This window comes from Oppia nitens, unplaced genomic scaffold (genome assembly GCF_028296485.1).
Source record: "Oppia nitens isolate AA-2021 unplaced genomic scaffold, nextdenovo-longstitch-racon4-pilon3 scaffold10_pilon_pilon_pilon, whole genome shotgun sequence".
Taxonomy (NCBI): Eukaryota; Metazoa; Arthropoda; class Arachnida; order Sarcoptiformes; family Oppiidae; genus Oppia; species Oppia nitens.
The window spans coordinates 1,438,443-1,458,742 of NW_026533189.1; the positions used below are offsets into that span (position 1 = coordinate 1,438,443).

The following is a 20,300-nucleotide window of genomic DNA, read 5'->3' on the forward strand; positions in this document are numbered from 1 at the left end:
TATATATATAATGCATAAATAAAAGTCATTAAAATTTTTAATTTTATCATATTTTATGAGCAAAATGTTTATCAGGGGTATTGTTGAACAACATGTATGTTGTCTATGTCTATGTCTATGTAACAACATATGTCTATGTTAATGGCTTATCAAATCAAACTATTGTATTATAAATTTCCCATTTTATTATAAAAAAAAGTCAGAAAAATCTCAATTAAGAAATATTAGACCAAAAAATAAATTAATGAAAATGTATTATATATGTACTGTTTATATTAAAATACAAATCTTTGTTTTAAATTATTACAATATCATTAAAGTTACTCTCTCTCACTCTCTCTCTCTCTCTCTCTCTCTCTCCCACTCTTTCTTTCTCTCTCTCTCACTCACTCTTTCTCTCTCTCTCTCTCTCTCTCTCTCTCTCTCTCTCTCTTTCTCTCATTCTCTCTTTATTTTACTCACTCACTCACTCTCTCTTTCATAAAGATTTCTCATTTGTTAATACATTTTAAACAATAGATTCATGTAAAGATATAGTGTACACATTTATATAGTGATATATTTTAATAAAAGCCATTGCATTTTGTAATTAATATATTTGTATAAAATGTCAGACTTTGTAATGGCTTATAAAGTTAATTATAAATTATTATATGAATATAAAGAAAATCTATGTACAGTACATATGTATATAATAAAGTAGTTTATAAGCACTTCTATATAACCAAACATAGTATAACACAATTATTTTTGTATATTATGTAAAAATAAAAAACATTTTCAAATGAGAGTTCTTTGTTAGTTATGAACATTACAGTAGAAATTAATAATTAATAATTAATAATTTAATTTAATTATATCTTAATGAAAAATTTTAATCAGCTTTATTTTTATATTTACTATATAAACAAGGTTATATTGTTAATTATAATTTTATTTTTTATCACATTTATGGCAAACATATAGTAAATAATGAAAATAATGTCATATAACATAAATTAAATTACATTATAAACAATGTCTACTCATGCATATTGAATACTACCTAATGATTACATATCAGGCATTAATTTAATAAACAAATAACTCCTTCATATTATACTTGTATGTAATGTATATTATGTAAAATATTTATCAATAAAATATCAAATTGATCTTTTTTTGATAATTACATATTGTATTTGTTTTTACTACATATTAAACTATTTTAATTTTTATTAATAACGCACATTATATTTATCTTAATATAACACATTGCTGAAAAATAAATGTTTAGCTAATAAATTTTATTATATAATAATATATATAATTTTATATTACTGCAAAAACAAATTTGTGTTTAAATATAATTGACAAATTTAGAAACGTTCATTCACGCACATAATGTATTGTATAATAATAATAATATATACAATAATATCAAACTCATTATCTATATTTAATATATATATTTATATTTATATAATAAATTTAATCAAATATTTTCAAATTAGTAATGATAAAATACACACATAAAACTATATAAAACTGTATAAAACTAATTTTGTTGATCAAAATCTTTATAAGTAAATTTTAAATTACTTTCGTTTATGTTTTATTTAAAAATATTTATACAGTTGAAGGGATAAAAAATAAATTACTAGTTTTTTTAACAAAACTTTTTATAAAATAAAAAAAATATATTGGTTTAAATATTATTTATTTTTTGAACCAAAATTTAATTTCGATTCTTGTATAAACAAATGTTTATCATTTATACTGTATATATAAAATATAATATAACATTCAACATATTATAGCAATATTATAGATAACAAAATTACATATAAATTATATCAATACAGAATCTAATGATATAAAGTTATATTTGTATAGTATGTAAAAATTTAAAAACAAGATATTATATAATTTTATAATTTTTATCAATAATAACAAAATTATTATCAGTTAACTCACATTATATTGTAGAATAAAGTCTATCATAATAATAATAAAATTGTATTTCCAATGATATTGTATTTTAATCAAAAGACAATTTTTATTTGATTACATTAATTCAATTATATTGAAAACTCTTCAATAGATAAAAGTCATTTATATACTGCAGATGTATTGCTTATTAATAATGTATTTTCAATTAAATAATATTTTTTATATATCTATAATCATTATGTTTTCATCCAAATGGATATGACTTCCGATCAAAACATATATCACATTAAATAACAGTCGCTACTCTTTTGTTTGAAAACTCAAAATATCACTCAATAAATCATTAAACAAAAAAATCTATTACTTGTATGTTATACAGTATTATATTTATATAGTATGTAATATATCTATAATATATAGTGGTTTATATGTTACTATAATATCGACAAAATCTATAACATAAAAATGTTAACAAAACAATTTCTCACAACAAAAATACAGTTACTAATGAAATAATTTTTCATTAGTAACTCAGTTCGATAATCATAACTATTTATTATTATATATACTGTATTTCAATTAAAAAAATTTGTTAAAATAGATTCACAAAACAAATCTCTATTATTAATAATAAAAACACAGTTCGTGTTTTAACTAAATATCATAAAATTAACAAATAATATTATAATTGAAAAACTTGTTATAAATTCAAAATTTTAAAAAATTGCATTTTTTCTTTTAAGTCAATAAATTTTACAATTATTTTTTAGTAACTTTGTACATATTTAATTATATTATAGTATTTAATTGCATAGTTACCAAATTTAATTGCAAACACACACACACACACACATACAGATATACTCTATATGCTGTATATACGGTACTGTATTTAACTTATAGTAGCAAATTATTTAATAATATATTAAATTTAGCAATTATAGTACAAAAAGTATGTTATGTATGTATATTAAATACATTATATCAATTTTGTTTTATATTTTAAAATATAATATTAAAAATGTATTTTATTTTAAATATTCTAATATAATACGTACAATAAAACAATGTTAAAAATTCAAATCTTGAATTTTTCATTACATTATATAAACAACAAACAATATACAGTTTTTTACTTAAAATTAAATCAAATAAATGGTTGGGAAAACTAAATTAAGCAAATAAAAATAGCGTAAAAACAATAAAGTGAAACTACAGTATATGTCAATATTTTATGTAAATTTAATTTTGAAAATAAAATAAAATTTTATTTATTGCTTAGATATAAAAAATATAATATTTATTTTTTCACATATAATATGAAATAAATTATATACACTATTAACAAAATTTGTTTATTAGCTATTGTTATGATATACAAATGTGTAATAATAATAATACATACATTTTAGATGAATGTTGTAATCAATAACAAGAGTTTTCAACGATATATTCAACACATTATCGGAGGTTTTGTCAAAATATTGACGACTTAAACATTTCAACGATTGCATTGCTTTTCCATATAAATTGTATCATTTATTTAACACAAAACTTTTCAATAGTTGGTTACTACTTATTGATTAAACAATTTGATCACAAAATTTATCTTAAATCTCTAAACCAATTTATCAAATACACACAAACTGTAATCAAATTAACAGTTATATACACGCAATGTGTTCACAAATTAATTGATTGAGAAATTTGAGGTCAAATATAATGTCAATTATATAATACACTGAATTTTGAAATGACAATTCAAATAACAATGTATTTTCTCTATTGTCTGTAAAAAATGTGTGAATCAATTGAAATAACTGTATGTTTAACACAAACGTTGAGTTAATTTCAATATTCTTTTGAATACACGATATCTAACTCTCTATATATAAATATATATTTTTTATTTATTATATAACTGACGATTCAAATGATAGCGTTTGTGTGCTATGCTGTATGTGTTGTTCCCCCACACAGACACACACACACACACACACACATACATACACACAAACACACACTCTCTTACATACACATACAACACATGCAAAAGTGGTCAGACCTGGGCTGAGAGGCTCAGTCCTACAAAATTAATCAAAAATAGCTTCACTCAGTCACTCATACAAAACTAACTGACTGTTCACAGACTCACTTATGTTGGCTTTGACGGCATAACATCTCAAGTTTCACAGTAAAGCAACATATTGTACGCAAACACTGAATGCTATACCAGTATTGTTGTCAATAGCGATACACTGGCAGCGCAAGTATGTCTTGTATGGTCCCACCCAATACATACACATCCAATCATACCATACAGTGTTTTGTATATGTCTTAAGGCTATGTCATTGTCTTTCAAAATTATTGATAAGAATGACCAAAGTTTTCAAAAATACATTGTTTTTTGGATTTATTACAGATATTTTCATTTATTGACATTAATTTAAGATATTGATTATTGAATCTATAGATAAAAAGTGATTGTATTGTACTTTATATTTATTAAAGTGTGTCTTAGTTTGTTATATCATTCAGAATATCCATACAAGTGGTTTGTATTTGTTAATATCAAATTTTAAATTGATCAAGTAAAATATTAATTCACATAAAATATCATTATAATACAATTATATATATAATATATATATATTATTATATATATATATATTATAAATAAAGTATTAGAATATACACATTAATGTATAATATTATTAGATTATTATAAAAATTAATTTGTTAGCAATCATTTATAAAATCCTAAAGAAAAATTTATAGTTAATTTTAAATAATAATAAAAATAATAATAAATATTTAAATATTAAGCCAATATAATAATTTAAAAATATTTAATAATGCTTTAATTAAAATTTATCTAAAGATTAAAAATAAATTATATATAGTATAAAAAATTTTAACAATAATAATATTATTATTATCATAGCTTTTAATAATTTATTTTATCTTATATTTATATGTAAAACTTATACAGTATAAGTACTGGTATTATTAATATGAACTGTAATTATAAATTATTAAGTATGCAATTAATTATTTATAAACAAATTTTAAGTTTAAATTATTTTTCTTAAATATTAAAAAATAAAATGTAATAAATTAAGAAAATTTGAAAACTAACAGACTGTATATAAATAAAACCAAATGATCTAATATTTAATTTATAATATTTTTAAAAATAGATTTATTTAATACAATATATTTTGATAACAAAGTTCCCATTTTATGAATACTCTACAAATTGTTTTAAAACTGTTGCATAATGTATTGTTTTAAATTTATTACATTAGAAATATCTGTCATTGAATGTATATAAACAATATATAATTTATAGTATATACTGTATATAGTAGTACTGTAGTATTATATAAGCTTTTGTTTTATAATAAAATTTGTTTGAATAATGAGATTCTAGAAAAAAGTTTTATCAATTTTTTCTATTTAAGATATAACTTATGTTTTTTATTTTCAACAACAAAAACAAAATTATAAAAACATAACAACAAATTTATAGAGGAGTATCGGTAAAATTTTCCACTGGGAATAATATTGACTTTAATGTTAATATTGTAACATAAATTGTAAGATATACTGTATTATTAAAAGGCAACCTTTTTTTCAATGTATATAACATAGAATATACCACTTCTTTTAAAGTGGTTGTTATTTACGGTAAATTCTTCTCATAAATGTCAAGAAAATACATTTTAGCTTAAATATTAACATTGCTTTTCACTGACAAAAAAAATCTTAAGTAAAAGTTTGGTAAAATTTTTTAAATATATATATATATTGTTTTCATTTTATTAATAAATTTTAGATTAAAATAAACTTATTTTTATACTTACATATCATAAAACCAGTTAATATTTATATATAATTTAGACGTGCAATTGGGTTTTTAACTTAATTTAATTTTATTTATTTCATAGTATATATTTTATACTATTATACATAATAAAAAATTTTTATATTGTATAAATTAAAGCATGTTACTACCTTTATATCTATATTTATACTATTGTTAAATCTGAAAATATTATGCCAATTAAGTGCTTATATATTCACTTTTATAAAAAAAACTAACTAACGACCAATAATTTAAGTTTGAAATAATAAAGAGACTTTAAAGTGAATTTAAGATATAAAATTATATGACATTATAATGAATTATAAACATACTGTACGTGATATTTAAAGTCTAAATAAAGTTAAATAATTGGGTTATATTATATCATAATACACATAAATGTTATGAATTATTAAATACAAATAAATACTTTATAAACAACTTATTTTAAAAATATAAATATTTTTTATCAGTTAGTGTTATAATAAATATATAACAAAAGATTTTTGTAATTTAGTTTTATTGATTCTGAAATAATAATTATATTATATCTAAATTATGTCAAATGTTTCATTTTGTGTTTACATTTGGTTTTCTATACTATCTTTAAACAGTATTTAAGTATCAATTTTTAAAATATAACATCAAATATGATGATTAAAGTGAAACAAATAATGACAAAAATACATATATTATATAATATGTTAGTACAGTATATACTGTATAACAGAATCTACAGAATAATTGCATTGATTGTTGTCAATAGTGGGCACCACTTGTATTAATACACAAATAATTTATAACAGTTTTGAATGTTTTGTATGACATAAATAATGACAAACATTTGATATGTGTTGAGAAACATTCATACGATAGGGTTAACCGGTTTTCTACCAATCATTTGGTTCACATAAATAGGTTGACAATTGAGGTCTCAAACAATTTATACATTATTTATAAAAAGCCCATTTGGATGAACATAAATGGTGTACAGTTTATGAGAAATAATTGTAGATATAATCAATGGTCACTTGTATAGTATTGAATAGCTTTGAAGTGAACAAAGAATATTTGTTAAACCAATTGTTTGGTCGGCACTCCAACACTGACTGTGACTCCCATTGAGATTAACTCCACGTTTGTGTTAAACATACAGTGATTTTCAATCAATTGATTCACACATTTGACAGACAATAGACAGACAATTACATTGATATTTGAATTGCATTTTCAATACAAATACAGTCTATTATTATTATAATTGTGATTATAATTGACCACAAATTTGTTGTCAAAATACGTTTTGCATGTTTAGTGTCATATATTTTATCTATTTTTAAGCAATTATTAATTGATTACCCGTTTGTCTAATAAATTCACATATTTTTGTCGGTTTTTTTTTGTGCAGAATTTTGTTATTAAATTGTTTTATATATATATTATATAAACAATAAATCCTTTTTTTTGTCTAATAATTATTATTATTAAGTGTTAACCGAAAAATAATTATATGTAAAAGCAATGCAATCGTTAAAGTGTTTAAGCCGTCAATTGTTTAGCAATAGTGCCGATAATGTATTGAATATATCGTTGAAAACAACTGCCATTAATAATAATATTCACCGAAAATGTATGTATTATTGCATTTTAATGTGATATTGATATAAATAATGTAATATATATTTTGTAAATTACATTGATTTATAACTTTTCCTAAAATAAAATATTTCATTTGTCATATTATTTTTTTTATTAAATTTATTTTAGTTTTTATAGTGTTGTGAATATTATTTTATAATAATCTACACATTTATTATTATACCGGTATATCATACATACATACGATACTAATTTATACATTAGTTATACAAGTTATACAGTATTTATTATATACACTACCAATACGTTATAATAAGCAATATTTGTTTATTATTAAATTTTTAATTATAAATATAACTATAATATATATGTAAAAGTATTAAAAACATTATAAATAGTGTTATAATTAGTGAACTCGTGACGACAGGACAGGGATGTCGTCAACTAAAACATAATATATTTTATATATAATATGAGATGTTTTGCCAACAATTTATAGCAAACTTTGTGTATTTTTGTTGAGTTTTCATATATTTATTTTTTGTATATTTTTAGTATTGCTTACGTAAAAAAATATATATTTTTATATTTATCATTTTATATTTTTTGTACACAAATTTGTTTTTGACATAAAATCTGTGAACCAAATGAAAAGTTTGATATTTTTTTAGGAAATCTTTTGTCATCACAATATGTCAACCATTAAAACAAACTAAATGTATAGACAATTAACAAATATTATGCTAATTTTTGTTATTGAAAAGTGCAACTGTTGTTATAGTTATAAATGTGGGAAAATGTTATAAATTGTTAGATACAGTTAATTAATGGTTGCATAAAATAAACTTAACCATATATTTTTTAAAATACATAAATTTAGTGATAATCCAGCAATTAGTACAACAAATTGATTGTTTTAACACCAGCTATGATAACAACTAATGCTATCGATAGCTGAAAAACACCTGCATTTCAATGACATCACATGTGTTTTAGATTAAATTATTGCATTACATATCATATTATGTTTATATTATGAATATTTATTATTAATTATGAGTTCAAAATTTTGCAATTTCATATAAATTGAGTTATCTATTAGTAATTTACTTTAATCAATTTATTATTTTTGTTATGAATTTTCTTTTTTTATAATTGTTTTTTTTAATAATAAAAAACATCAAATAAAACAAAATTGAAATTTAAAAATAGGTTTTAGATGCAAAATTGCGATCAATATTTAATTTAATGATTAAGTTGGCTTATTGTCTACATTACAATATATGATTAAATTACTTTAAATTGAGACTAATGGATACAATAATAGGATTTTGTATATTAGTGTATCATATTTTGAGTGTTGGGTAACACTAACTGATTGTATTATATAACTCCACATTTTATTTTAGGTTTTCATTAAAAATGGGATTTTTTATATATAAACTTAATTTCCTTTATTTATTGTTGCTATGTATTTGACAGTGTAATTGTTTGACAAAATAGAAATTAATTACTATTATAAATACAATATGTTATATATATATTGTATATACTGTATACCGGTATATACATTATGGTAGATGACATATGATTTAAATCATTTTTTATTTTGATTAATCATAGATTATACTGTATTATTGTTACATTAAGTACCAAAAAAATATATTTCCTGTAGTTAATGAAATATACTATATTATTGTTTATTTAGAAAACAAATTAAGTACTCAAAAATGTTTTTATAGATTTTTTAATTATATTTTAATTTATAAGAAATAATTATATTATATATATATATATTCCATTAAAATTTTAGATAATGTTAACCTTGAAAATGTAAAATATCAGTAAACCTAATTTTGAATGTTTTACTTCTAACTTTCTATGGTTATATCGCCAGTGATTATTTACACGACAAAGTTTGATATAAAATATTAGCTCTTATAAGTTATAATGTATTAACAGAGATATAATTTTATGAATATAAATATATTTTGAAACTGGATTAACATTTGTTATATTAAGATATTGGAATATATAGTGAATAAATGAATTTTTAATATCTAAAACATATTCTATAAATTAGATTGAATGCCCTTGGTTATCTTGGTTATCTTGGTTATTATAAACATTTATTTAAGCATTTCATATGTCACTTAGTTTGGCTTAGATCCATATCATTCAATTAATATACAATTATAATTTGTTTTGATTATACAGTATATTCTAGTTTATGAGTACAGAATATTAATAGTTTGTTAATAAAAAAAATAATATCATTATCATTATAAAAATGTAAATAATAATTATTTTAATTTTAATAATTAATGAATTTCCATTTAAAGATGGAACCGATAGACGAATCAAAGTGGACAATCCAGTGGTTGAGATGGACGGGGATGAAATGACACGTATTATATGGGAAAAGATTAAAGAAAAAGTGTGCTATTTTTATGATCCTATCAATTAAGACCCAGTTTAACCCCATTTAATTAAACCCTTATATGTTTATTTAAATATTAAAATATTGATATAACAATTTTAAATATATATATATACTGTATATAATTAACAGCTAATCTTCCCATACCTGGACTTGGAGTGTCTATATTATGATTTGGGTTTACCCCATAGGGACCAAACTGAAGACCAGGTTACCTATGATGCCGCGCACGCTATTCTTAAGTATAGTGTTGGCATAAAGTGTGCCACCATTACACCCGATGAGGCACGTGTTAAAGGTTTGTATAATTTTTAATTTATATGAATTTATAATAATATTTTGTTTAAATTATCTAAGAATTCAATTTGAAGCGTATGTGGCCCTCACCTAATGGTACCATAAGAAATATATTGGGCGGCACTGTATTCCGGGAGCCTATTATCTGTAAATCCATTCCAAGACTAGTGCCCGGTTGGACCCGAGCTATCGTTATTGGTCGACATGCTTTTGGCGATCAGGTAGGCTATCATTTAATTCATCAGTGGTTGATATCAAGTTATATAATTGTAATTTGTATTTAGTACCGGTGCCAAGATATGCAAATAGATGCACCCGGAAAGGTAGAGCTTATCTACACTCCCAGCGATGGCAGTGAACCGAAAATATTGGAGGTTTTTAATTTTGAGGGCGAAACAGCCTCTGGTGGTGTAGCTCTCAGTATGTATAACACCGTCGAGGTATTGTTGATGATAATCTGAAAATTAACTTAAATTAGTAATTGATTTATTAATGCTATATTTGATAGTCAATCACTGGTTTTGCTTACTGTTGCTTTGAGTACGCGCTTATCAAGAAGTGGCCACTTTATTTGAGTACTAAGAATACCATTCTTAAGCGATATGACGGACGCTTTAAAGATATCTTTCAAACCATTTATGACAAGTATTTATATTATTTTTTTATAACTTAATATAAAACAAGTAAAATACATTTATTTTTAATGATTTAGTGAATATAAAACCAAATTTGACTCATTGGGCATTTGGTATGAGCACCGTCTCATTGACGACATGGTAGCCCAGGCACTCAAGTCAAACGGCGGATTTGTTTGGGCCTGCAAGAACTATGATGGTGATGTCCAGTCAGATGTAGTCGCACAGGGATACGGATCGCTTGGTCTCATGACATCGGTGTTGGTCTGTCCCGATGGCAAAACCATTGAGGCAGAGGCAGCTCACGGCACTGTTACTCGACACTTCCGGGAACACGAAAAGGGTCGTCCAACCAGTACTAATCCCATTGCATCGATATTTGCGTGGACCCGTGGACTGGAGCACAGGGCAAAGCTCGACAACAATAAGGCGTTGTCTAAGTTCTGCAAACGTCTAGAAAAGGCTTGTGTCGAGACTGTAGACGACGGAGCTATGACTAAGGATTTGGCCGGTTGTATACACGGACTTAAAAAGTATAAAATTTATGCATTTTTTAATATAACGGAAATTAATTATTTTTTGTTAATTAATTAATAGCATTAAAGAAGGAGACTATTTATATACAATGGATTTCTTGGACGCTATCGTTGAGAGTCTAAATGACAAACTCGGAGAATCCAAGTGATAATACCTCTCATGTGATTATCGAGTAAATCATACTTTAGTTAATAAGTTTCATCGGATAATGTAATGGTTTATATTAATGAAAAGTGCAAATGTTTTGTTTTGAATTGATTGTCAACATTGATAAACATATAAAATATAATGCAATGGGGTTTAAATTTTATTTTTCACACATTTTAAACGAATATTTATATTAACTATTATAAACTATTTTTTGTCAAAAAAAAGTTCACACAATTTTTAAAATCATGAAATATTTTTTGATTTAATTTTTCTCATTCCACTAAAAATCAATGTAAAATATTTATTACTATTTTTTTGTGTTCACATATACTAATTATAACTATTATACTAATTTAGTCTAATTTTCTGCGGGTAATCTCTCATATTTGTGCCATAATTAAAGTTAGTACTAGTGCTCAACCATTTACAAAAGTATCTTAAATCGCAAAACTAACTGTTCATAATATTTATTAGCACAAAGTTATAGTTAATTTAGTTTCAATTTCTAGAGCCAAGTATTTATTAGTTTTAATTTAATTGTTTAATGAATTTTTTTTTAGAAAAATACAACATTAATTCAACAAAACATTTATTGTATCTTTTATTAATGAATGAAATAAAATGGTTATTTTCACAGATTTTTGTTGCAATTAATTTTAAATTATTGATAATATAATATGAAATACTTTATTAATGTTATCACTATAAATATGATAAAATCACATACAGGTATATGTTTGTGCCATTGAGACGACCTATTGGTGGGCAGTGCTGTAATAGCTGATGTCATTTCAGAATAAGTGGTCACTTTATCCGACATTTCGGGTCCACCCGATGTCGTTGGTGTTGTCACTTGTGGACAGTTGACTAATTCTCTCAAGTCTTTCCATTGACACTAAAAATATGATTAATGTTAATAATAGTCTCAAGTGATGGGCAATAAATAATAAAAGTATTATAATATAAAAAATTTTGTTATACTTTTATATCAAATTCGGCTAAATCTTTGCTTTCGATTTGTTTTTTATCGAAATCGCAATACTGTTGACCAGAGATAGCAATTACAGTCTTAGTGGAGTTCATCTGAAAGATGGCCTCAATTTTTGACACATCTTTTAGTGAACCACTAATAAAAAGGTCATCTTTGGGAACTGATTTTTCAGTCAAATAAAAAAATTTAAAGTTATATTATACTGTATAATGTATTAGTGTTTATATTTGTAAAACATGCTCTTAATTACACTTTGGCCAGTCGTCACTAATTAATGTCCGCAATACTTTATTGCCATGAAATAGATAAATAATATTATTGACTACTAGAGCGTCATTCAAATCGTATAGAAACCAATCGGTCAATTGGCCATCACTTGGCCACCAATTATTATTTGGTACTTCCGTTTCTAAAGGCATAGTAAATGAATATTTGTTATCGATTTCAATAATTTTTCTTAAGAATCGCTTTCTTTTCTAATCAAATTAAAAAAATATACAATTTTGTTAAGTTATTAATTATATAAATTTCTTATTAATTGATATTACAGTCGAAAACAAATATAAAATATTGTTTCCTTTATGATTGACAACAAATGATGAACTGATTATCTGTCCGGTCGGCACTTGAAAATAAAATCAAAACTTATTGACATTTCAGACAATTTTTAACACAATTTGTTACCTAAAAAAGTATCAATCGTTAAGCCTTTGGAAACTATTGACTTATTTTTGTGGTCAAATCGATAGACATATCCGCCTCTAAACAAATAAGTGATATCTTTATGAGTGACAGCACTGTTAATCACTTGACTGTCACAAAATTCTTGATAATCAAAGCATCTAACGTTCAAATATAATATAAGACATAGGATCAGCTTAAGTAACATCTTGTTTGACAATGTTTTTTATATCTTTTGATTTCAATGTATTGATTATAGTAATCATTATAATTCAAATTTATTATTGCAATGATTATTATTGAGTAAATACATTACTATATAAATGTTTATATAGTATATAGTATTGATATAATGATTCATTAATTGAGTAATTTTTTAAAAATATTTGTGTATATAATATGTCACAAAAAAATTGATCAATTATGATTCATAAATGATTTTTATTATAATTATTATAACAACAAATATTAAATTATTATAAAACAATTTTTTATTTTCAATAAAATAAAACAATATAATATACTATTAAATAGAGTATAAAACTAAATAAATAACAAAATATTATTTATTTGAACTGCTATTCTGTAGTTTGACTTTTTCTAGATTTAACTGTTATACCGGTTTGCGAGTCAATAGTCTTTATAGTTGTTTCGTTCAATGTTATACTTGACATCGGATCAGTTAATTTAGTACTCTTTTCTGGTAATTAAGTAATTAATTAAATTTTCTAATCATATCATATGTATGTATAATATAGTATAATCAATGGTAATAAATACATACTCTTTTGAGAAATGCCATATTTAAAACAAATGATTAAACTAAAAGCACACAATATTATTAAAACTATTAGTATTAATACTATCAAAATAATAGTTAATTTGTCAATGGATTGGTTTGTTTGGGTCACTTCATCATTATTGGTCACTTCAGTAGTCATATTGTCTACATTAAGATTATTCGTGTCAGTAGTACTTATGTCAACTGTCAATGTTGTGGTTGAATTCAATTGTGAACAACCAAACAGTTGTGTCACGTTTTCCCATTTGCACTAAAATTAATAATAAAAGTTAATTAAATCGTCTAAAATAATATTTTCATTATATTTAATATAATTATATATAAGAAAAATGCATACATTTACTGTAAAACTATCTAAAACTTTATCTTCAATTAGTTTTCTATCAAATATACAATATTTTAAATTCCATATAATAATCACTTGTTTGTTATGACTGACAGTAAAAATGGCATCAACTTTGGTAACTTCGGCCATTGATCCGCCAAATAATAAAGTTTTATTATCTATTTTATTAAAATTGTTTTTTAAAAAATATTTTACTTAATTATTTGAATTAAAATCAATATACCTTTTGGCCAATAGTAGTTAATGAGTGTATGAAAAACCTTAAACCTGCGAAACAGGAATAGCATATCATTGACTACCAGACCATCGCTAAGATGAGAGGGAAACCAATCAGATAGTTGGCCGGCGTGTGGATGCCATTTGTGTGGCACTAATGTTTTATTTCGTATTTTATTAACAGTCATTCCCGACTCACTTTTGGAAAGACTTCTCAAAAAATACATTTTGTCCTGAATTAAGCATATTTTTTAAAAAATATAATTATCACATAATTTTAATTCATCGCCAATCGCTTACCGAAAACATATACAATATATCTAAACCAAAATATTTGTGCACAAATGCAGTATTTATGATAAATCTATTGACTGGAAATTAGTGAACAAATAAGTATTTAGTTTGTGGTATTTCATATAGTATTCAATATTTATGGTTTAGGAAAATAGATAAATAAATGAAAAATGTTTACCGAAAAACTTTCTATCAATTGTTTGTTTGTTATTTACCGACCGATTGTCGTAATGGTATTCCCAGACATAGTCCCCTTGGAATAGATATGTTATCGATTCGTAAGTAAACGAACTATTTATTAATAAATTATCACAAAATTCTTGACATTTATGATATTGAATGGCAATACAGAAAAGTATAATCACTTGTTTTATCATAATTGACAATTGATTATTATTATTATTATTATTATTAAAGTTAAATGAATATATATTTATATTTAAAGTAAAAACTAAATTAATACAATATTTTTAAATTTAGTATTACTATTGATAGTTGATTTATATCGCATTCAACAATACAGTGTCAACTGTATGTAAAAAAAAGTATAATAACGGTTAGTCAACAATGAAGACTATTTGATTAACATAATTTAATTAATTTATTAATAAATTATGGAAAATTATACTGTAATTATTTTAACAAATTAACTGGAAAACTTAAAACATTTCAATACTAATTGTAATTGAAAAATTACTATTAAACTTACAATCATATTATGTTTTTAAAATATATATTATTAACAAATTAAGTAAACTTTACTAAATATTAATAGACTTTTGAGACGTTTTTTTCATGTGGTGACCGATAGTTAAAAAATAGTTACAATAGTTAATAATAACAATTATTATTTCATTGTATAATGAAATTAATGTTTTTTTAGAATTTTTTTTTGTAACAAAAAAATGAAATAAATAAATCATTACATCTCATGTATGAATCATTTTTATCCGATAACAGGAAAAGACAGTTACAATAACTTTATAAATAATTAAAAAATATTTTGTCATCCATAAGAAACTGATATTTATTCAAAATTTTCAGACTTTCACATTACATTAAATTAAACAAATGATGATATTTTATATGAAAATTGCTTATTTTATCGGATTACAGGCAAATAAGTTTTTATATAAAAAATTTAACACTTAATAACTTGATATTTTAAAAATAAAAATTTTTCACTTTAATTGGTAATCATTTTTACAGCATTTTTCACAGATTATCCATTAATTTTTTTTTTGATAAAATAATAATATATAAAATTAACTAAATAAAAAACATTAGAGGATAAACACGAGGATAACAGTATTCAATTTAACAAAAAAAACAAGTTTATCTGTAAAGTATGCCACAAATTGAAACTATTTAATTTATTAAAACATTTTCTAACATAATCTAACTAACCTAACTTAATTTAATTCAATTAAAAAAAATTGAAAATTTTATAAATTATAAAATTATACTTGTATTACAACATAAGTGTATATATATACCGATGTAAAATAAACTATATATATATTATTATTATCATTAAATTTACATTAACTCTAATGTTGTTTAAGATAACCAAACAAATAAAATTCTAAATATATTGTCCAAAAAAATCACAGAATATTCTTAAATCAAATTTTTGTATTTATTTTTTTAAAAGACAAACATAACGTTATTTATAACAACACAACATAAATAACAAATGTGTTCAACAAATCATATGAAATGATATTTACATTGAAATTAAAGTTTTTTTATACAGTAATTCAAAACATAATTAGTTTACAATTAATTTTAATGATATTTTAGAGACCAAACTATTGATAGGACAATGATTTCAGTGATCAATAGGTTTGTTAATCACGTGTTTGTCAGACAATGTTTGCGTCAAAACTCGTGTTCCGTGAGATGTCTTACAACACAAAACTCGGGTTTGTTTGCGCCGATTGTCAACTAAAGAGATTAATTCATAAAAGATTTATTGTTTTGTCTAATAAACAGATTTGTCAGCAATGGATGACAAAGAACTACAGTTTGAAGAGTTAACTGTTGAAACATTCAAAGAGTTGGTCACCAATGATACGATTGGAAACAAAATTGAGATAATTTTAAATGAATACGAATACGAAAAGTATACAACACTTCGGGTGCCAATCACTATCACGACTAACCAAATGCGCGATCTATTGTCGTTAGACAATCCATTGGATAGGAAGAGATGGTTTTCATATCTTCATAAACGACAAAAAGCTCGACAAAAGACAAACGATAAACGACGCGAACATACCGTCGAGTTTTGGGCACAGAAGTCACAGAAGTATAGCCCAAATGAGCCGCGAACTGGTTTTTGGGACCAAAACGGTCAACTAATATACGGCTTGTGGCACAACTCCCTCTTCACGAAGATACCACTGACAATAATTCGTCGATATTATATCCATCGTTTGCGGACAGCAGCCATGTTTGGCCAAAAGTTGGTAATTGATATGGACTTTGATCAGTACATGAAATTAGCCGAATGTCGACAATTGGTTAAACAAATTCAATTACTTTATAACTATAATCGATATCAAACGGTACAACCATTTGATTTGTATTTTACAAACTGTAAACCAGAAATGCCATCAATGAAGACGATACCACAGATACTACCAAATTATAATACTCCAAGTTTTATGGCACAGTTTCATCAACAGTCATACATTGATTTGTTTCCCAAAGACAGATTGGTTTATTTGACTCCACATTCAAACACAGCACTTAAGACATACAATGCCGACGATATCTATATAATTGGCGGTATTATTGATAAGACATATCACGAGCCGGTATCGCTTATTAAGGCCGAAAAAGAGGGCATCCGAACGGCCCGATTGCCGATTGATGAGTACATCTTATGGGGATGTGGTTCAAAATACTTGTGTCTCAATCATATGGTACAGATCCTCCACGACGTCAACATTGGCCACAATTGGGTTAATGCACTTAAGGATAATATACCGAAAAGAAAACAAAAAAGTGTCGAAGAGATTGATTATGAGGACAGACTTCGGCGACAAAAGTTTAATCGATTTAATAAATATAATAAACTTAAAGAAACAAAAAATGATTAAAAAAGTAGTCAATTGTATAAATTCAATATCACTTTCAATTTACAGTTATGTTATTACATAAAACATGATTTATATATATATATATTATATAAATAAAACTACAATTGCTTTTAAATAACAATAATTATTATATTAAAAAAAAAATCTGTGAAATGATTTAGTTTTACAAATAATTATTTGATATAATGATTGAAAAACTTTATATCAAATGATTGAATGTTTGACACAAACAGAGGGCAGAGTTTGTATTGCATTAGAAATGCCAGCCATTTATGCATTGATTGATTCAAACAAAACACACATAAGTTTTTGACATCTGTTTTGTTAGTGATTTAAAAATAAATATCAAATTAGTTAGTGATTGCTGTGACCGCAGCAGACACTGACCTCCGACACGATGGCCGACGACGACATGTTTCTCGATAGCGATAGACTCCAGAAGATGATAGCGTTGGGCATTTTGGACGACGACAAGATCGACAAAATGAAGAATATTAAAAACAGTGATCTCATTGACAGATCATTGCCGACGGCAAGACCAGCACCAAAAGATCCGGTCAGTTCAATGGATGGCCAGACCAACAGTTTCAGAGACGACCGACGATCACTGGGACGAGGCGGTCGAGCACCACAATCAGCCGACCACATTCAATCGGCAGGTGACAATTGGCGCGGGTTTGGAAAAAAGTTTCAGCCAATCAGCGACAAATTCAAGTGGTCAGTACTCGGCCAAAACAAACGGCCAAGAAGTCCATCAAGCGGTGAATTTGGATTCGGTAGCAATCATAAGATGTCATCGATGGAAATGGACAACAAACGAGACAATGACTACAACAACAGAGATCGATCTACTGGTAATTCTTCTTTTGATACCGATTTACGGATTAAATCGGATATCGATTTACGACAAAATCACGATATTAGACATAAAACAAATGATAACATTACTTCTGCAGCTAATGATAGAGACTTTAGACGCGGATCGGGAGGTGATTATCGCGGCCGAGGAATGGGTCGACAATTTAACCAACGAAACAACCAAAGACCTGGTTTTCAATCTTCAGTGAAACCGCTGGCAGACATCGATGACTTTATAAATGAGGCCACAATGAAACTCGGTGGCAGACCGTCTCCACAGAAATCTAATAATAGCGGCCATCGATCACATCAAGCAAATCGTGAAAGGGATCGTTCATTTAGAACAGATACCGATCAACGATCAAATCTATCGCAAAGACCTTCGGAAAATAATAGCTTTGCTCTCGACGACAGTGTTTTTGGCCTACAATCGCAATCATTTGACCGAAACGACGCATTCAGTCGACACCCGACAGATCGAGATTTTGTCGATAATAATAATTGTGAACCAAAAGAAAACACATCCAATAATTTAGATGATTTAAGGGAAGCGGTCTCTAAAATAAATGATTCAGAGTATTACTGTGAATATTGTGATTGTCGTTTGAATTCAATGGATGAAGTCAACGATCACGCGAAGACAGATCTTCATCAGCAACATATGGCCAAACAGATTATGAAAAGAAATGGTATTGACATTCACGACAATTCACCAAATTCAAGAAGAAATGATTCACACAATCAAAGACAAGGGATCAGACGTACTGTTGTTGAACGGGTGCCGTCAGGGATGTCATTTGTGGCCCAAATGATTGAACAGAAACAACAAATAACACTCAGATCTTTGATTGATATGGTATTGAATTTATTTATTCATTTTATTTGAAGAATATTTATTTATATTATTATTATTTATTTTTTTATAATATAATTATAGGACAGCTATGAAATTAATTCCGATAGCGAGGCCTCATTGGCCAAAGAGTTGGCCAAATTGTTAACTAATGAATTACTTAATTATAAAATGAGTTTAATGCCCGATAATGTTAAAGAGGTAAACATTTATTTTTAAAATGTTTTTTATATACATATTTACTAAAATAAAATTATATTTGTCTTAATTCAGGCTCTTAGACATCAAGGAATAGATGTATTAAATTCAATGCCAATGAATTGATTGATCAAATTGTAAATAAATCATTTTCATCACAGATTTCAACGATTGATTTTAAAAAATTTCATCAATTTTTTGTCTCATAATTAGCATTCCCTATGAAACCATAATATGCATGACTATCATTACTCTACAGTATATTACAATTGTTTTTACAAATTATTTTAAACATTTATTTACACATTTTTGTTTGAAATCATTTTGATAAATTTGTTTTTTTCAAAATTTATGTCAAAAAACAGTTTGCAATGGGTATACATAATTATCTTATAAGATAAATGTTTCATTATTTATCTTTACTCTAATTATAATATAACATATATTGTATTATATTTTAATTTCTTATGTAAAATAATTTAGTTCTAATAAAAA

General features: G+C 24.8%; 4 protein-coding genes across 5 annotated transcripts; 3 read left to right on the forward strand and 1 right to left on the reverse strand.

Annotated features, from left to right (window-relative positions):
• The first annotated feature begins 6,844 nt into the window (after positions 1-6,844).
• On the forward strand, positions 6,845-11,971 carry LOC128956318 (isocitrate dehydrogenase [NADP], mitochondrial-like). The gene is made up of 8 exons (XM_054302065.1): positions 6,845-7,431; positions 9,743-9,837; positions 9,973-10,138; positions 10,198-10,358; positions 10,422-10,577; positions 10,646-10,782; positions 10,850-11,305; positions 11,370-11,971. The coding sequence occupies exons 1-8, from the start codon at positions 7,323-7,325 to the stop codon at positions 11,455-11,457; spliced, it is 1,368 nt and encodes a 455-aa protein (XP_054158040.1). The 5' UTR covers positions 6,845-7,322; the 3' UTR covers positions 11,458-11,971.
• A 1,738-nt stretch (positions 11,972-13,709) lies between these two features.
• Positions 13,710-15,127, reverse strand: LOC128965141 (uncharacterized). The gene is made up of 6 exons (XM_054311800.1): positions 14,968-15,127; positions 14,796-14,866; positions 14,503-14,728; positions 14,271-14,437; positions 13,916-14,183; positions 13,710-13,831 (listed from the first exon to the last, which is right to left on the reverse strand). Exons 2-6 carry the CDS (start codon positions 14,802-14,804, stop codon positions 13,710-13,712), a joined length of 792 nt encoding a protein of 263 aa, XP_054167775.1. The 5' UTR covers positions 14,805-14,866; positions 14,968-15,127.
• Positions 15,128-16,562: 1,435 nt separating this feature from the next.
• Positions 16,563-17,957, forward strand: LOC128965152 (mitochondrial ribonuclease P protein 1 homolog). The gene is made up of 3 exons (XM_054311810.1): positions 16,563-16,714; positions 16,785-17,844; positions 17,942-17,957. The coding sequence occupies exons 1-3, from the start codon at positions 16,615-16,617 to the stop codon at positions 17,955-17,957; spliced, it is 1,176 nt and encodes a 391-aa protein (XP_054167785.1). The 5' UTR covers positions 16,563-16,614.
• A 181-nt stretch (positions 17,958-18,138) lies between these two features.
• LOC128953559 (uncharacterized) lies at positions 18,139-20,110 on the forward strand. 2 transcript variants are annotated; one of them, XM_054299164.1, is made up of 4 exons: positions 18,139-18,750; positions 18,853-19,610; positions 19,692-19,808; positions 19,881-20,110. In XM_054299164.1, the coding sequence occupies exons 1-4, from the start codon at positions 18,294-18,296 to the stop codon at positions 19,929-19,931; spliced, it is 1,383 nt and encodes a 460-aa protein (XP_054155139.1). In that variant the 5' UTR covers positions 18,139-18,293; the 3' UTR covers positions 19,932-20,110. The 2 variants fall into 2 exon arrangements, with proteins under 2 accessions (XP_054155139.1, XP_054155060.1); XM_054299085.1 differs by having other exon boundaries at positions 18,139-19,610.
• Positions 20,111-20,300: the final 190 nt, after the last annotated feature.